Genomic DNA, 18,818 nt, shown 5'->3' with positions numbered 1-18,818 from the left:
TGAAGAAGTCAGCCGTTGCCATGGCAGCCAGGTGTCTGATGAGATCTCCTCCGCTGCCTGCAAGCTAATGAGGCAGATCAGTGTTTGAGCAGATCATAGCCGCTGGAGCTGAGGCCCCTGAGAATGAGGGACCGATCTATCCCGATGTGCTGTGTCTGGGGTCCCTGCACTACCAAAGCCCCCAATATATAGATCTGCATCGTAGCGCTGCTCAGTCGTTACTGTGTGGCAGTCATTGACTCCATGTTTCCTGTCCGCGGGTTGTGCCGTGTGCGGCCTCCGCTGGTCTGGAGGGGACTCTGAGCGGCCATTCTCTGGTATCACAGGATCTCCTGAGCTCCGCAGGTGATAAATAATGTAAAGGAGCTGGGACAGCTGACGCGGGAAAAGCCTGTGCACGTAATGAGGCCTCTGCACCCGCTGCACGTCACCCATCAATTATACATACACCTGGGGTGAGAGACGCCACACACCCAGCAGCCAGAACCACTGATGGGTGACAATGGCGCCTGGCAGGGGAGAGGTATTATCAGTTAGTGGGATGTCCTAGTATATGGAGGGTCTTGTGGGATGTTCCTGGTATACGGAGGGTCCTGTGGATGTCCCCAGTATACGGTGGGTCTTGTGGGATGTCCCCAGTATACACTAGGTCTTGAGGGATGTCCCCAGTATACGACAGGTCTTGAGGGATGTCCCCAGTATATGGCAGGTCTTGAGGGATGTCTCCAGTATACGGTAGGTCTTGTGGGGTGTTCCTGGTATACTGCAGGTCTTGAGGGATGTCCCCAGTATACGGTAGGTCTTGTGGGGTGTTCCCGGTATACGGCAGGTCTTGAGGGATGTCCCCAGTATACGACAGGTCTTGTGGGGTGTTCCTGGTATACTGCAGGTCTTGAGGGATGTCCCCAGTATACGGTAGGTCTTGTGGAGTATTTCCGGTATACTGATGGGTGACAATGGCGCCTGGCAGGAGAGAGTTATCAGCTTGTGGGGTGTCCCCAGTATACGGCAGGTCTGGTTGGATGTTCCCGGTATATGGCGGGTCTTGTGGGGTGCTCCCGGTATACAGCAGGTCTTGTGGAGTGTTCCCGGTATACAGCGGGAATTATGGGATGTGCCCATATGCGGCAGGTCTTGTGGGGTGTTCCCAGTATATGGGAGGTCTTATGGGGTGTTCCCGGTATACAGCGGGTCTTGTGGGGGTGTTCCCGGTATACGGCAGGTCTTGAGGGATGTCCCCAGTATACAGGTAGGTTTTGTGGGGTGTTCCCCGTATATGGCGGGTCTCGTGATATGTCGCCGGTATACGCCGGGTCTAGTGGGGTGTTCCCGGTATAGGGCGGGTCTTGTGAGATGTTCACGGTACACAGCAGGTCTGGGGTCTGTTCCCAGCATATAGCATGTCTTGCAGGCTATTCCTGGTACACAGAGGATCTTGCAGGCTATTCTTGGTATACAGAGGGTCTTGCGGGCTATTCCTGGTATATGGAGGGTCTTGTAGTGTTTATTACTCACCATAAGTTGTTCATTGAAGGACAACTGGTGATGATCATGACTACTCAAGTGCAATGTTGGATAAAAAAAATACTCCTACACCCTGTGTGTCAGGGGGTCTTATTATTATGGCTGCTATACATACATATTCTCTCTCTCTCTCTCCCCCCCCCCCCCCCCTTCCCTGGCAGCGGTTACTTTCAAATTCTTCATTCGGCGGATCCGTCAAAAAACGGTCCGGTAGCATCCGTTCACATCAGTTAGCAACGGATCCGCTTTCCGCCATTTTGGCGGATTTTAACTGACACAAAAAAACTGAAGTGTGAAACAGGCCTAAGGTATGAGTGATGTGTAAGGAGATAGGATGCGTGATTGGTGTATGATATGGCAATAGCATGACGTATGAGGATTGTATGTATGATGCATGCTGTATAAAATGGTGATTGGATGATGTATTATGATGGGTGTATTAATTACACGCTATCATCATAGGGTGTTCCAGGCTGGGCACAGATGATGGGGGTGCTGCCATTCCTGGACGCTGAGAACATGCGTTGTCGCTCCGCAAACGTATGTGGGGGTCGTGTGGGAGAGACAACGTGCCCAGCCCCCCCCCCACACACACACACTTTTCCATTACACAGGAGACACATTCCAGCCCCCTCATCAGTGTCTTCGCTTCCTCGGAGCAGGAAGTCGACACATACACAATGTCTGCACACCACCGTCACCTCAGCCTCAGGACGGAGCTGATGTTTATACCTGGGGAGGTGCGCGGTGGAAATGTCATCGATCTCATCTCAATGTGCGACTGTAAGGAGGTGGCAGGTCCCCTCAGTTGCGCCCTCTCCTCTCGCCGTGTGACACCCCATGCACCTCCTGTATAATAAGTTATGTATCACCATATGTTGTCTATTGTGTAATGTATGTGCTTGTTAAGCCATATAATGTAGTGTATGTTGTTATAATGTTCCCTTTAATGTGCTGTGCCTGTCATGTCTGAAATGTACCTAATAGAGGCAGGGACAGAAACAGCTAACTGGTGGGTTGGGCCAGCAGCAGTAAGGCCACAGGAAGCTGCTGTTTCCCTCCAGAACTGCCTGGGACTTGGACAGGACAGACTTGCATGATTCAGGGCATGATACGAGGGAACTGTTGCCCTGGATTCTACAGGACTGAGGAATAAGGACTAACTGCTTGCATTACGGGGCTCCAGGTCTATAGGAGGACCCCACTCTGAAGGGGTCTCAGGCACCCAGATTCCAAAGTGTGGATTCTTGTGATCTACGGGTTCTGCAGCCATTGTGGGCACGGATGTAGCCAGCGTCAGGGAGTGATCAGGACTCAAGTGATGTATTTTTGTTGCTTTATTCTTTATATCCTGTTACATTAAACAAGTTCTGTCCCTTGTTGGACAACAGTTGGCTTTTCTGCCTCTGTTTTGCCCGGACTACTGTGGCTGGAGCAAGAACAAGGTACGTCGTAAGGAAGACTTTGTTGGTCCCAACTGTCTATGTGTAAGGGATCAGGGGAGTGCTTGCTGACAATTGGCTCAGTGGACTCTATTCCTGTACTGTGCCTTTAAGAACTAGCTCTGGCTACCCTCCCCCTGGTCACCTTTGTTACATGACCAACATGAAAAGACAGGAACAGGAGAGATAACCGTGGTCAGAACTGCACATCCATAGAACTGGGGAAGCTAAAGAAATTAACATAGTGATGGACCTGCACTTTAAGCAACCCAATGGCTGGGAAAAATAAAAAATTAAAATGTCCTTCTTAAAGGGAAGAATATTGAGAATTGAGAGTCCTCAGTGGTTGATACCTTTTAATGGCTAACTGAAAAGATGGCAACAAATTGCAAGCTTTCGAGACTATGCAGGTCTCTTCATCAGGCTAGACTAATACAAAATCTGAAGAATAACATATTTATACACAAGACAGCACATAAATAACTCAATAGATAAGACAAGTGATGTGAAGCGGAATAGTCATTGCGGGAGAGAGATAAGCATAAATATTGGAGCAGTTCATAGATAAGCAGTGTGAAGGTTTTATTGCTCTCTGATTGCTGGTCTGGTTCTGTGTTGTGATGACCCCAGAAGGTCTGAGGGGCAAATTCCTTAATTGATGTAAAAAGACCTAAATCCATGTGACATATTAATATCTGCACTGAATGTGTCGAAAGTTTTCATAAATTTGTACTCAGAGATTCTCTCTCTGAGACTTGAAGTTACCTTTTAATACAAGTAATTTAATGTCCATCATGCTATGACCAGGGATACAAAAATGTTTTGCCACAGGTAGATCCATTCTTTTTTCTCTTATTGTGTGGCGATGAGAATTCATCCTTGTTCTCAGTTTTTGCCCGGTCTCCCCCACATACAGACCCCCAGTAGGACATTTAGTACGAATAATTAAGTACACCACTTTAGATGTGATGCAGCTGACCGTACCTGGGATCTTGTAGTCCTGATGTGAGTTGGTGATCTTTATCTTGTCCGTGGTCATTATAAATAGACAGGTTTTACATTTTTTATGGTTGCAAGGAAAGGTTCCTGCAGCTGTTGGAGAGGACAGGGAGCTTCTGACAATTATCCTTCTTAAATTTGGGGGCTGCCTAAAACACAGCAGTGGGGGGTCTGGAAATATGGATTGTAATCGGGCATCTTTTTGCAGTAAAGGTTGTAATTTCCGTGCAGCTCCCCTTAGCACCTCCAGATTTGGATTGTAGGTGACCACTAGAGGCACCCGGTTAGTCTCTTCTTTAGCTTTGTAATGTAGCAGGTGATTCCTTGATAGACTGGTGGCCCTTGTAATTTGGTTTTCAATTGTTCTTGCATGGTAGCCCTGATTCAAAAAGGTTTTTCTGAGGTGACCAAGGTGTTCATATCTATCCATGGGGTTGGAACATATGCGATTGTATCTGATGGCTTGGCTGTAGATAATAGAGTTCTTTATGTGTTTTGGATGGAAACTGTCCCATTTAAGGTATGTTGGACGGTCGATTGGCTTCTGATACAGGGATGTCTCTATTTCATTGTTTTTTAACTTAATGATGGTGTCTAAAAAGTTAATTTCAGTGCTGGAATAGTTGAGTGTTAAGTTGTTGGTGGAATGAAATTGATTAAACTGTTAATTGAACGTCTTTAGCTGTTGCTCAGACTCCGTCCAGATGATTAAAATATCATCAATGAAGCGGTAGTAGGCCAGAGGCCTGATGGGACATGTGGACAAAAAGTCACTTTCAAGCTTGGCCATGAAAAGATTTGCATACTGTGGGGCCATTTTACTTCCCATAGCTGTGCCAGTCTCCTGTAAATAGATATTATTGTCAAATTCAAAGTAATTGTGGGTGAGGATAAATTTTGTGAGTTTCACCACAGAATTCGCATCATTCCCGGTGTTTTCCATGAAGACTTTGCAGGCATTTAATCTATCCTGGTGTGGGATATTAGAGTACAAAGATTCCTCATCCATGGTGGCCAGGATGGTTCCTTCTGGTAGAGGACCTATTGCTGCTAGTTTATTCAATAGGTCAGTTGTGTCCTGAATGTAGCTGGGTGTATCCTTTACCAGGCGTTTAAGAATACCCTCTACCCATCCAAATACCTGCTCAGTAAGGGTGCCCACACATGAAATAATCGGCCTCCCTGGATTTCCAAATTTGTGGATTTTGGGAAGCATGTAGAATGTCCCTATTCTTAGACTCTCTGGTATCAGGTCATTGCCTCTTATGGATCCGTCAGGCAGACCAGATACCAACTTGTTTAGTTCCTTGTATAGTCCTGTGTAGGAGCCGACTCCAATTTTCTGTAGTAGCGTGTGTTGTCTGTTTGCTTCCTTCATATAGTCTGATGTGTTCATTATGACTATTGCACCTCCCTTGTCAGCAGGTTTAATGATGATTTCTTTGTTAGTTTTCAGAGACTGTATGGCCTTTCTCTCCTGGGCACTGATATTGGATACTTGTCTCCTGTTGCTGTCTATGATGGTGGATTATATCAAATGTCTGAATGAGTATGTATTTATCCAAAACATTTTTGTATCCCTGGTCATAGCATGATGGACATTAAATTACTTGTATTAAAAGGTAACTTCAAGTCTCAGAGAGAGAAGAATCTCGGAGTACAAATTTATGAAAACTTTCGACACATTCAGTGCAGGTATTAATGTGTCACATGGATTTATGTCTTTTTACATCAATTAAGGAATTTGCCCCTCAGACCTTTTGGGGTCATCACAACACAGAACCAGACCGGCAATCAGAGAGCAATAAAACCTTCACACTGCTTATCTATGAACTGCTCCAGTATTTATGCTTATCTCTCTCCCGCAATGACTATTCTGCTTCACATCACTTGTCTTATCTATTGAGTTATTTATGTGCCGTCTTGTGTATAAATATGTTATTCTTCAGATTTTGTATTAGTCTAGCCTGATGAAGAGACCTGCGTAGTCTCGAAAGCTTGCAACTTGTTACCATCTTTTCAGTTAGCCATTAAAAGGTATCAACCACTGAGGACTCTCAATTCTAAATATTCTTCTATCTACTGGCTAACACGGTACAAAGATATATATCTTTCCGGCTTCTTACAGGGGAACTCCACATCACTATTTTATACACACTTCAAAAATTGCGCAAAAGTTTCATGAGAAGACAGACGACTCGACTGTATCAACATTTTATTGCAATAAAAACAGCGGTAATATATGATAATTATTTTCAAGTGCCTCAGTCCCACCCTCCCCCGTTACAGATACACATTTTAATCCCTAAAACGGCAGACTTTTCGCCGCAAACACATTTAAGAGGTACGAGGAATAAAATTGAAAAAAAAGCTGTAAATATAACGGTCGGATCCAAAAACAATGTCATGCCAACTCTGGCCCCGCCAACATCACCTGTAATCAGCGCCGCAACGCCGCTCCAGCATGACGGAAGGAAGAGGTGAAGCCTAGCACTGAGGTCTCTGAGAGAGGTCGTATCCAAATAATAACAATATAATATAATAGTGCTTGTCCGTGATTTCACCTTGTGCAATATCTGGAGCGGCCATTCTCCAGCACGCATCCTGCAAAATTAAAAGGCGACCAGCAGGGATGCCCGCGGACCAAATACCATTGTTCACGTATATTACGCCATCAAAGGAGGACAAAAAACAGCCAGAGCAATAATGGATGCCGGGAGGAGCACACCAGACCTGGACAGGAATGGGGGAGTGTCACTTTAAATCAGATTACTAATGGCGGACCAGATGTGGAGCAACGTGAGGCGACTGCGGAAGACAGCGTGGTTGCTATGGCTACACTACCTAATAACCACTTTTTAATATGGCAGTATTTCCATAGCAAGCACTGTTTTCATTGACATCAGGGACCAATGCGCCACCCATGGCGGCCATCTTTAGATTCTTTCCTGTCTGCTGTAGTATTCAAATTTGTATATAAATGTGGGAGGAAGACCTTCTTAAAGGGGCATCTACTTGTCTCCCATCTGTACATACGATGTCGGCTCTCTATAGCTCATTGCTAGTGTACAAGGTCGGCCTCCACCAATCTATAAAACGGTGACCCGACCTCTGTGGCCATTAATACATTTTTTTTTTACTCGATTCTCAGTCCATTTTTGTATAATGCACATATAATAAAACCAGACAAATTAGAATACAACCGACAGAATTTATTTTGACGAACGTGCAAAAAGCGTCTCAGTAAGGAAGGAACAAAAAACAGCCAATCGGAATTCTTATTTTATTTTTACACAGCAGTTTACAAAACGTAAACTGAACTCAGATTGGTTGTTATGGACAATAGAGCTTGAAAAAAAAAAAATAGAAGCCAAATTCTTATTGGATCCTGTGATAAACAAGGAAGAGGACATTAAAACCAAATTCTGATTTGTTGAAGCGGACTATATAGGGGAAATAGAAGTTGAAATCTAATTGGCCACTGTGGACAACAAAACACGTAAAATGCATTCTGATTGGTTGCTATGGGTGAAACAAAAAAAACCTGAACTTTGGTTGCTATAGACAAATTAGCTAAAAGCAATTAAAATTAAAGTAAAACTGGTTGCCATGAGCAACAAGGTCATATCTTCCAAGGCCTAGTAATGTCACAGCCTTCATCCCACACACGTTTCTGCCATCTTTACACAGTTAAATAAGGTGCCAGCCGCCATTTTAAGTCTTGTAGTTTATTGGATGCTACCTGGCAGTCATTTTGAAATTCGGCCTCTTCGCACAGCATCCATTATAAATAACCTGGCTGTTTATCAAGTCCACGATATTTAGCAGCCATTTTAAGCCCTGACCATTGTCAATACAGTTTACCGTATAGCAGCCATTTTGAAAATCCTGACGGTATCGTTACATAAAGTCCATCGTAGCAGCCATTTCTTGTTCAATGAGGACGTCCATGTTTTATCCGTCGTCTGTAAACAACACGTAAAAAAAACATCACCGCTACGATTATTGGATTAAAACCTCGAAGCAAAGCGGCTGGGGGTTGTAGCTCCAACAGGATGTTGCTTACTTGGGAATGCACCATGATGGAAGGACCATAAAATAATTTCATATAGACACGCAATTTCCCCCTAAATCCAAATCTTCCCGCTTCTCCCTCTATTTTAAACAATAAGTCCGTACCCGTGGGTTATTCGGAAATCCTGAGCCATGCAGATAACATATTTAGTGCTATTACGTGTACCCAAGCTTGGAGCCGCCATTTTGTGAGCACATTAGATGACATTACGCCATTTTGAGCCTTATAGTAAATATTGCGCACGGTCGTCCTACAGTAGAAGCAAACAGGTTAACAAAATCGTGCAACTCTTCCAATGGCGGGACAGAAACCGCTGCTTTCTCCTTGACTCCATCAATGGCTCTGCATACAAAATGGTTGCTGCCATTTCTTAAAGGGGAATAATCACTTGCCATAAATGTGTATTTTTTACCTTATGTGAAAGCTGCCATTGTCCTGAATCAAACGACCTTTTTCTTTTGTTCCTGCTCCTCTCCGTTCCTGAAATTTGGACCCTTTTTCTCTGTATATAAATTGTTGTTTTTGGCAAGTGGGTGTGGTACTTAATTATTCACTTCATAGAGAATCACGCCCACTTTGCTATAAAGGTTAAAAAAAAGGGAAAAACGGTCATATCTCAGGAACATGAGAAAAACCATGCCGGATTCAGGAGCATGGCAACATTCTAACCGATTATGGCAAGTGATAGGTTCCGTTTAAGGGGGGATTCCAACAATGTTGTGAACGTGTAATACAGTCTCATTTGCCTCATTTATTTAAAGTAAAAAAAAAAAAAATGATATATCTATATATAGCGTCTAGGATCGGAAGGAAGAACGTAAGAGTGCGGGATATTGTGACCATCTCCGCAGCTCTAAAGGATATATATATATATATATATATATATATATATATACACACACACACACACACACACACATACACACACCGTAACTCAGAATGGCAAACAAATAAAAAATCTGTGACACATAAAAATATTTTTCTGAAATCAGGTAAAAAAAAAAAAAAATCTAAAAAACACGGCCCATGGCGGGTGACCCTGCCCCGCCGTACCAGTCCATTTAAAGGAGCAGCAACATTTTTACTCAAGAAACAGTAAAAAATACTATCAAGATAGTAAGCTGACAATAGAACTGCAAGTCCCAGTCTGCCCTACACTTGGGTCTCTGCCTCCTCCTATGAAAAAAAAAAAAAAAAAAAAAAAAAAAAAAAAAAAGACATCCAGAATAACTGGCGCTAAACTTAGAAATCATTTGGCACTTAAAAAAAACAACAAAAATATATAAAAATAAAACATCAACTAGGGCCGGAGGGATTCATTTTTATTTAACCTCTTCAGCACCGAAGGGCCTAGATCAATCTAAAGGCTGTAGTGGCCCCTTCCCCTAATATCCCCAGCATCAAATATAACATATCAAAATCTACAATGTCTTAAAGAGACAGTTCCTCCAAAAATATTTAAAGGGGGAGGGGCGTTACAGCACAAAGGAAGCTACTATTTAAAAAAAAACAAAAAAAACACCGATGATACAATTGTCTCTCAGTTTTAAAAAAATACAAATGATAAAATTCTCTCTCCTTTAAGTTCCTTTTTTTCTCTCTTTTTTTTTAACAAATCAATAGTCGAGGAACACGCGGTATTTTACACGGCTAAAAAGAATTCCATTCATCAAAGAATGTCACATGTCAAAAAACTATATCGGCATGCAAAGGTGCACAGTTTGTTACATATATATGTATCAATATATGCCTTTTTTGTTTTGTTTTTTTTGCAAGATTAAATCATGTAAACAGTATTTAGAACAGAGCGGGCGGGACGGCGACAGCCCCGCGACCGCAACAGCCCCTTGACCCTCGACAGCCCCGCGACCGCGACAGCCAGGAATTCAGACATACGATATTATTGACAGCAGTTTTTCTGTTATTTTTTATATATATATATATATATATATATTTTAGGCTTTTTTTTCTCCCATAGAAATCTGGGTTATGACTAAAAACCTACCGTGGCCTGGGGAGACGAACGTTCACTTCTGTGCAGCAGCTGACAAAAAATAAAAATGGCAGCCCACAGCCCTGTGGGTAGATGGGATGACCAACTGACACATAACGGTCCACGTTTTAATTATTGGTTTGGGGGTTGGTGGATGATGAAGCCCGTTATCTATACGGTGGCATCGCATGGCTGCTCCAAGTAGCCATAATTTAAAGGGCTTCTCCACCTTTGGTGTCTTTATTTATTTACTTAAAGTCATGAAATAATTTTTTTATTTTTTAATATTGCACTGTTTGTCTTCTTTAGCCTCTGTGCCACGTGGTCTATTGCTGGTTGCAGAATGAGTTAACTGATAATCCGACAGTGAGCTCATTCTGAGATTGTAATGCTTTTACTTGTCTTTTATGGGGCATCGACGGGGGGGGGGGGGGGGGGGAGGGACAGAAAAAAAACAATGGGTTAAAAAAAACCAAAACTGGTAAAATCCAATAAATGAAAATCTTTGAGCAAAAATTAAATTTTTTTTTGTTGTTTTTGAACTTTCTTAGGCATTGCATTACCATTATGTATCGTGGGCAGAATTTGGCCTTAATTTTTAAAAGTTGCATTTTTCAATCCGGAGAAGCCGAAGTCGTACTCACTGTATGACCTGCATCCCCTCCAGCCGTCATCTAGACAGGAGTTGGGGGCGCTATCCCTGCAGTGTCCATAGCAAATAATCCGGAAGCAGTGAAGCAGCCTGGACCGCCATTAATAAATAAAAAAGTAAATGGATATTAAACGGAATCCGGCATAAGACTATATGGGTAATGGGCTTTTTTGCTGCATCCCCCAGATGCCGGTGATGGCGGGGGGCAATACAAGCTCAACTGCTGCATGGAGTCTGTGTCCCCCTGGCCTAGATGTATATTTGACGTCTCTTTTCCCTTCCCCTCCCCCACGGTGGAGGCTTCTGATGATTCGGGTAGGATGAGTAGACGATGTTGATGGCAGCCGCAGACCCGGGTTATGGGGGTCGATCTGTGGGTCGGTGGGATCCTTGACAATTCGGGCTGGGGAGGATTAGACGGCTGGCGGAGCTTTCTCGGACATTGTGAGAACGGCCTCGATCCGCTCATCTTCTATCACCACTGCAAAGAGAAGCGCAGAGTCAGGGCCACGAGGGAAGACAGAAGCTGCAAGGTATTGGGTGTCAGATATGTCGCCCCGAGGCCCAGGCCGCATCTACTACCACCGCAATGTACGCAGCCAGCCACGTAATGGAACCAGCAATGGCTGCCAATGACATCACACTTAATCCCAGGGTGAGGACGGTGACATCACACCTAACCTACGGGGGGGCAGGACCAATGACATCACACCTAACACTCAGGGTGGGCCGATGACATCACACCTAATATTCACAGGGGGGCCCAAAGACATCACACCTAACCCCAGGGTGTAGCAGGTGACGTCACACCTAACCTACAGGGGAGGGGGGCAAATGATGTCACACCTAACCCACAGGGGGCCCGATGACGTCACACCAAACCCACAGGGGGGCCGATGACGTCACACCAATCCCACGGGGGCCGATGACGTCACACCAAACCCACAGGGGGCCTGATGACATCACACCAAACCCACAGGGGGCCCGATGACGTCACACCTAAACCACAGGGGACGGGGGGGGAGGGGGGCAATGACGCCACACCTAACCCACAGGGGGGTCAGTGACCTACAAATAGTCACAGGGTCTGATGACATCACATCAAATAATTATTCGGTCACGATAAATGAATATAACAATTCTCACAGAGTGCAGGTAAGATTATTCGGTACAGAGATCTGATTTTAAGGTGCAGGTAGCAATGTGGGATACATATATCAGCAATTATAGGGTGCAGACAGTAATATGGGATACAGATATCAGTGATTATGGGGTGCAGACATCAGTGATATTGTGGGGTGCAGGCAGTAATATGGGGTGCAGATATCAGTGATATTATCGGGTGCAGACATCAGTGATATTGTGGGGTGCAGGCAGTAATATGGGGTGCAGATATCAGTGATATTATCGGGTGCAGACATCAGTGATATTGTGGGGTGCAGGCAGTAATATGGGGTGCAGATATCAGTGATATTATCGGGTGCAGACATCAGTGATATTGTGGGGTGCAGGCAGTAATATGGGGTGCAGGCATCAGTGATATTGTGGGGTGCAGGCATCAGTGATATTGTGGGGTGCAGGCATCAGTGATATTGTGGGGTGCAGGCATCAGTGATATTGTGGGGTGCAGGCATCAGTGATATTGTGGGGTGCAGGCATCAGTGATATTGTGGGGTGCAGGCATCAGTGATATTGTGGGGTGTAGGCAGTAATATGGGGTGCAGATAGCAGTGATATTATCGGGTGCAGACATCAGTGATATTGTGGGGTGCAGGCAGTAATATGGGGTGCAGGAATCAGTGATATTATGGGGTGCAGGCAGTAATATGGGGGGCAGATATCAGTGATATTATGGGGGGCAGATATCAGTGATATTATGGGGGGCAGATATCAGTGATATTATGGGGCAGATATCAGTGATAGTATGGGGTGCAGGCATTAGAGATTATGGGGTGCAGGCATCAGTGATAGTATGGGGTATTCATATCACTGATATTACGGGGTCCAGATATCAGTGATATTATGGGGTGCAGGCATCAGTGATTATGGGGTGATATTATGGGGTATGTACTGTATATAAGAGAACATACACTCTTACTGCTTATAGGGTTCAGATAATCCCCCGCTGTCAGGAATTAGAGGTTCATGATATGTAATATCCCCTGATACTAGTAGGGGTGCAGGCAGGATACATACATACATTATTCGGGGGTGTATGGGGGCAGTGCAGGCAATATTCACAGGTGTAATGGAGTGAACGCATGTTGGGGGCATACAGGAGGGCCGTATACGTACATGGGCTCATATGCATATAGGGAAAACTTTGGGGTACATGGGACAGAAGGTTCAGGGTGCACTGAGAATTGAGGAGTACATGGGGTACCAGCTGGATGCCAGTGTCAGGTTACCCACCTCTCTTGCTGCGGCCAATCTGGCCGAGTTTGGGGGGCCTCTTGCCACCCCCCTGTCCTGAGCTGCCATAGAAGTTGCCGGTGTCCTGCAGGCGACAGGTGAGGGGGATCTGTCCGGCCATGTCCCCACCTCCATCCGTGTAGTGCCCCCGCTGCTCAGCCTCGCTGAAGGGCAGCACCTCGGACATGGTGACACTGGGGATCCCCGGGGACACGGACACCGATCACAGCCCACTCCAGAGGACGCTGATCACTCACCACGGAGACTCCCGATCACATCCTCCGGCTGGGGGTGCGCAGGGGACCTGTGGGGACAGCGCAAAGAGCAGTCAAAAGGGGGGGGGATATTAGGGGACGGAGCCCTGGGGGGAGGTAATTCCTAGGACAGGCTCTGCTGGCTGGGGGGGGTCACCTGCTGCAGTGTTAGGGGTCTGCAGAGCTGCACTTTGCATCGTTAGTCATGGAGTCCAACGCTGGGACTTCTGCAGATCACAAGGGGTTAAAACTGGGGGCTAGTGATAGCATTATTGGGGGGACCTACTCTGGAAGGGGGGGATGCGGAGCAGAATGGGTCTTAAAGCAATATAAGTAGTATATCCAGAGCTGGAGGGGGCACTGCTGGGTACATAGGGGCATTGTTAGGGTAAAAGGGGGCATTGTTAGGGTAAAAGGGGGCTGAAGACCAGCAATTATCACTCGAGATTAAAGGGATCCTAGACGACATGGGGTGAGGGCACAGAGTGTCAAATCGCAGTATTCGGGGGTCTCTCCATGGAGAAGAGCCTCCATATCACCATTATTATGGGGGCTCTGGAGCGCTGACGTCCATGGTGCTGCAGACGGCCACAATGAGGCAGTTCAGCCTGGTGCAGGAGGAGCAGGTTGAGGTGCAGCATTCAGGGGATGAGTGACAGCCCTGTTACAGGTGTGTGATGGGGGTAAAAGGCAACCGGCTGCTGAGCGATCAGGTGAGAGGACTTGGGCTGCTGGAGGAGCAGGTTCAGGTGTAGCAGATGATTGACAGCCCTCCATGGTATGGATCAGGAAAGAGTCTGACTGGAGAAGGTATAAGGGATTTAGGCTGCAGGTGGAGTGACACCTCGATTACCATTACAGGAGGGGACATGGGGGTAAAACATGACCTTGTGCTGTCTGAAGAGCAGAGGTTGCAGGTGGAGCAGGATCTTGTGCTGCATGCATGGGACAATTTACAGGTTGGTTACAGGTGCATAGGGGATGTAATGGGGGTAATATACGATCTGCAGGTGGAGTAGGATTAGGTGTTGCATGCAGGGGATGCTAGACTACAGGTGCATGGGGGGCAGCTTACATGGGGGTAATACACGACCTGCTCCGGTCAGAAGGTATCATACGCTGCAGGTGGAGCAGGATCAGGTGTTGCATGCAGGGGATGCTCGGTTACATGGGGGTAATATATCACCTGGTGCTGTCTGGAGGGAGCAGAGGCTGCAGGTGGAGCAGGTTTAGGTGCTGTGTGGAGGGGATGATTGACAGCTCGGTCATAGGTGCAGATGGTGGGAGCTGGACAGGTAATGGGGAAAAAAACCGGATAATATTGCGGTGAGAATGAGACAGAACCTACCGGAGGGAGAGAGCAGAGCGGAGACAGGCAGATCCTGCTGCTGGGAGCGGAGACAGGCAGGGGAGGTGGAGTGACATAGAAATGAGAGGGCAGGGAAGCAGCCTGTAACTGGGGGAGAGATGGGGAGGAAGCGCCTGCACAGGGGGGACCAGGCGCTGCTTTAAATATTCTTACACCATCATCATCATCTGTATGTAGAGGAGGAGAGAGGCTCCGTCACCTCTGCACAACAATGGTGGCTGCACCTGGAGGGGCTACACCATGTCCTCTACTGATAATGAGGGGAGGAGGGTGCACACGGGTGGCACTGAGAAGGGAGGTGTGACATGGGGGCAGCATGGAGTGAGGGGCTGCGGAGAGGCGGATGTGACTGCTACATTGTATGTGTGCGAGGCCATAATGTGTGTACATCACCACGGTGTGTGTATATATATATTACACCGCTGTGTGTCTATAATGTGAAAATATGATGCAGCAGCAAAAAAAGCAAATGCAATTCTAGGATGTATTAACAGAAGCATACAGTCTAGATCACGTGAAGTCATTATTGCCCTCTACTCCTCTTTGGTCAGACCTCATCTGGAATATTGTGTCCAGTTTTGGGCGCCACATTTTAAAAAAGACATCAACAAACTGGAGCAAGTTCAGAAAAGAGCGACCAGAATGGTGACCGGTCTGCAAACCCTGTCTTATGAGGAAAGGTTGCAGGATTTGGGAATGTTTAGTTTGCAAAAGAGAAGACTGAGAGGAGACTTAATAGCTGTCTACAAATATCTAAAGGGCTGTCACATTGTAGAAGGATCAACTTTATTCTCATTTGCACAAGGAAAGACTAGAAGCAATGGGATGAAACTGAATGGGAGGAGACACAGATTAGATATTAGAAAAATTTTTTTGACAGAGTGATCAATGAGTGGAACAAGCTGCCACGAGAAGTGGTGAGTTCTCCTTCAATGGAAGTCTTCAAACAGAGGCTGGACAGACATCTGACTGGGATGATTTAGCGAATCCTGCTTTGAGCAGGGGGTTGGACCAGATGGCCCAGGAGGTCCCTTCCAACTCTACGATTCTATGATTCTATATATATATACATTATACTGCCGTGTTACTGTGTATGTATATGTGTATATATATATACCGCCACTGTGTGTGTATATATATATATATATACCGCTGTATGTGTATATATAATGTGTGTACATGCATGTATATACTGCTGTGTTACTGTGTATGTATATATAATGTCTTCCACTTGTGCACCCACAGACGCTCCATCCTGCGACGCTGATCTGTTTTATAAGCCCGCAAAGGAAACTCCAGCGAGACCCCACAACCTGCCCCTGCTGTACAACCCTACAGACTATGCAGGAAACAAAGGAACATTCAGGACCAAATGGGTCCTTGACTCCTTCAGCAGTGTATGCTGACACTTGGGGTACAAGATATTGACACTGACATTTGAGGTACAAGATAATGACTGACACTCGGGGTACAGGATCATGACACTGACACTTGGATGTGATACTAACTCTTGAGTTGCCAGACAATGATGCTGACACTCTGGGGGATATGATACTGACTCTTAGGGTGCAGGAAAATGACACTGACACTTAAAGTAAGGGATAGTGAAGTTGACATTCGGGGTATGGGATAATTACATTGACACTTGGATGTGAAACTGACTCTTGGGGTGCCGGACAATGACGCTGACTCTCAAGGATGTGATACTGACTCTTGGGGTGTGGGATAATAACACTGACACTCGGGGTACAGGATGGTGATGCCAACACTCAGGGTACAGGATAATGACACTGACACTTGGATGTGATCGTGACTCTTGGGGTACGGGATAATGACACTTGGGGGATGTGATACTGACTCTTGGGGTATGGGATAGTGACACTGACACTTGGGGATGTGATACTGGCTTTTGGGGTGTAGGATACTGACACTCAAGGGGATGTGATACTGACTCTTGAGTACCCCTGTGCTGTCCTGATGACGTTTCCACCTCTCTATAGAGTCTGTGCAGGTATGGATTGTGACACACAGACGGCGAACAGCATGGAGGGTGACACACAGACGACGGACAGCATGGAGGGTGACACACAGAGGACGGACAGCATGGAGGGTGACACACAGAGGACGGACAGCATGGAGGGTGACACACAGAGGACGGACAGCATGGAGGGTGACACACAGAGGACGGACAGCATGGAGGGTGACACACAGAGGACGGACAGCATGGAGGGTGACACACAGACGACGGACAGAATGGAGGGTGACACACAGACGACGGACAGAATGGAGGGTGACACACAGACGACGGACAGCATGGAGGGTGACACACAGACGACGGACAGCATGGAGGGTGACACACAGACGACGGACAGCATGGAGGGTGACACACAGACGACGGACAGCATGGAGGGTGACACACAGACGAGGGACAGCATGGAGAGTGACACACAGACGAGGGACAGCATGGAGAGTGACACACAGACGTGGGACAGCATGGAGGGTGACACACAGACGAGGGACAGCATGGAGGGTGACACACAGACGACGGACAGCATGGAGGGTGACACACAGACGACGGACAGCATGGAGGGTGACACACAGACGACGGACAGCATGGAAGGTGACACACAGACGACGGACAGCATGGAGGGTGACACACAGACGAGGGACAGCATGGAGGGTGACACACAGACGAGGGACAGCATGGAGGGTGACACACAGACGACGGACAGCATGGAGGGTGACACACAGACGATGGACAGCATGGAAGGTGACACACAGACGACGGACAGCATGGAGGAGAGGCATTGTTTGGTGACCAGATCTGTGCACGGCCTCTTATGACTGCTGTGATTAATCAATAGATGACATTGGCTATAGCAGCCTGTTGCGTCCTCTGTCATGTGATTGATAGAAGGACATATTGCTCTCACAGCCCAAGGAAAATGCTTGTAGAGCAATTCCCTATGCATTAGCTGGTGGGATCAGTACAGGAGCAGCGGTGATGGAGACCGCTGCCGCCGGTCTCTCTGGTGTGTTGGGGATTAGCAGCAGAGCTCCTACACTGTGTGCAATGTTGCATAACAGCTCTGCAGAGAGAGAGCGCTGCGCTCCATCCAGCACTGCAGCAGGGCGGCTGTATCGGGAGAGGGGCTCCGGCATCTCGGCGCCTCCCCCAGCTCTGATATGGAGGCAGATAACGGAGATCCTGAGCTGCAACATCGCCGGAGAGGAGGAAGGCTGTCCTGTGCGGGGGCAACTGCTGGCTGATATGTCTCCTCCGCCGTCAGGAATGCGAAACCTGGCGGTCATATAATGGGGTAATCCTCACCCTAATCCCGGTCCTGTTATTCCAGCTCGTGGCGCGGGATCCTGCGGGAGACACCGACAGAGAGACAGCCGTACAGCGGGGGAAGAGGGGCAGGAGCCAAAATGTCCGCAGCATCGTACTATCAGTGACCGGCAGCAACCTGAATGACAGAGCAACTCCCAGACCCAGCAACGCTATTCTGCAACTCAAAATCACAGCGTCAAGTCACCAGCACCATCCGGAGTATAACTACTACAATACTGCCCCCTATGTACAAGAATATAACTACTATAATACTGCCCCTAGGTACAAGAATATAACTACTATAATACTGCTCCTATATACAAGAATATAACTACTATAATACTGCCCCTATGTACAAGAATATAGCTACTATAATACTGCCCTCTATGTACAAGAATATAACTACTATAATACTGCTCCCTATGTACAAGAATATAACTACTATAATACTGCCCCCTATGTACAAGAATATAACTACTATAATACTGCCCCTATGTACAAGAATATAACTACTATAATACTGCCCCTATGTACAAGACTATAACTACTATAATACTGCTCCTATGTACAAGAATATAACTACTATAATACTGCTCCTATGTACAAGAATATAACTACTATAATACTGCCCCTATGTACAAGAATATAACTACTGTAATACTGCCCCTATATACAAGAATATAACTACTATAATACTGCTCCCTATGTACAAGAATATAACTACTATAATACTGCTATGTACAAGAATATAACTACTATAATAC

The 18,818-nt window shown here is 46.3% G+C and overlaps 1 protein-coding gene and 1 long non-coding RNA gene across 6 annotated transcripts; one reads left to right on the top strand and one right to left on the bottom strand.

The window, feature by feature from the left end:
- Positions 1-6,165: 6,165 nt before the first annotated feature.
- On the bottom strand, positions 6,166-14,852 carry CAMK2N1 (calcium/calmodulin dependent protein kinase II inhibitor 1). 5 transcript variants are annotated; one of them, XM_073570357.1, is made up of 3 exons: positions 14,700-14,852; positions 13,098-13,401; positions 6,166-11,166 (listed from the first exon to the last, which is right to left on the bottom strand). In XM_073570357.1, the coding sequence occupies exons 2-3, from the start codon at positions 13,282-13,284 to the stop codon at positions 11,099-11,101; spliced, it is 255 nt and encodes an 84-aa protein (XP_073426458.1). In that variant the 5' UTR covers positions 13,285-13,401; positions 14,700-14,852; the 3' UTR covers positions 6,166-11,098. The 5 variants fall into 5 exon arrangements, with proteins under 5 accessions (XP_073426458.1, XP_073426462.1, XP_073426460.1 ...); XM_073570361.1 differs by lacking the exon at positions 14,700-14,852 and adding an exon at positions 14,538-14,644; XM_073570359.1 differs by lacking the exon at positions 14,700-14,852 and adding an exon at positions 14,427-14,546.
- Positions 14,200-18,546, top strand: LOC141085165 (uncharacterized). Its single transcript, XR_012231223.1, has 3 exons — positions 14,200-14,310; positions 15,966-16,162; positions 18,077-18,546. It is a non-coding gene; the product is annotated as an uncharacterized lncRNA (long non-coding RNA).
- Positions 18,547-18,818: the final 272 nt, after the last annotated feature.

This window comes from Dendrobates tinctorius, unplaced genomic scaffold (genome assembly GCF_039654945.1).
Source record: "Dendrobates tinctorius isolate UK_male_01 unplaced genomic scaffold, ASM3965494v1 ptg000028l, whole genome shotgun sequence".
In the NCBI taxonomy this organism is placed as follows: Eukaryota; Metazoa; Chordata; class Amphibia; order Anura; family Dendrobatidae; genus Dendrobates; species Dendrobates tinctorius.
This window is presented reverse-complemented; position numbering and strand designations above follow the sequence as displayed.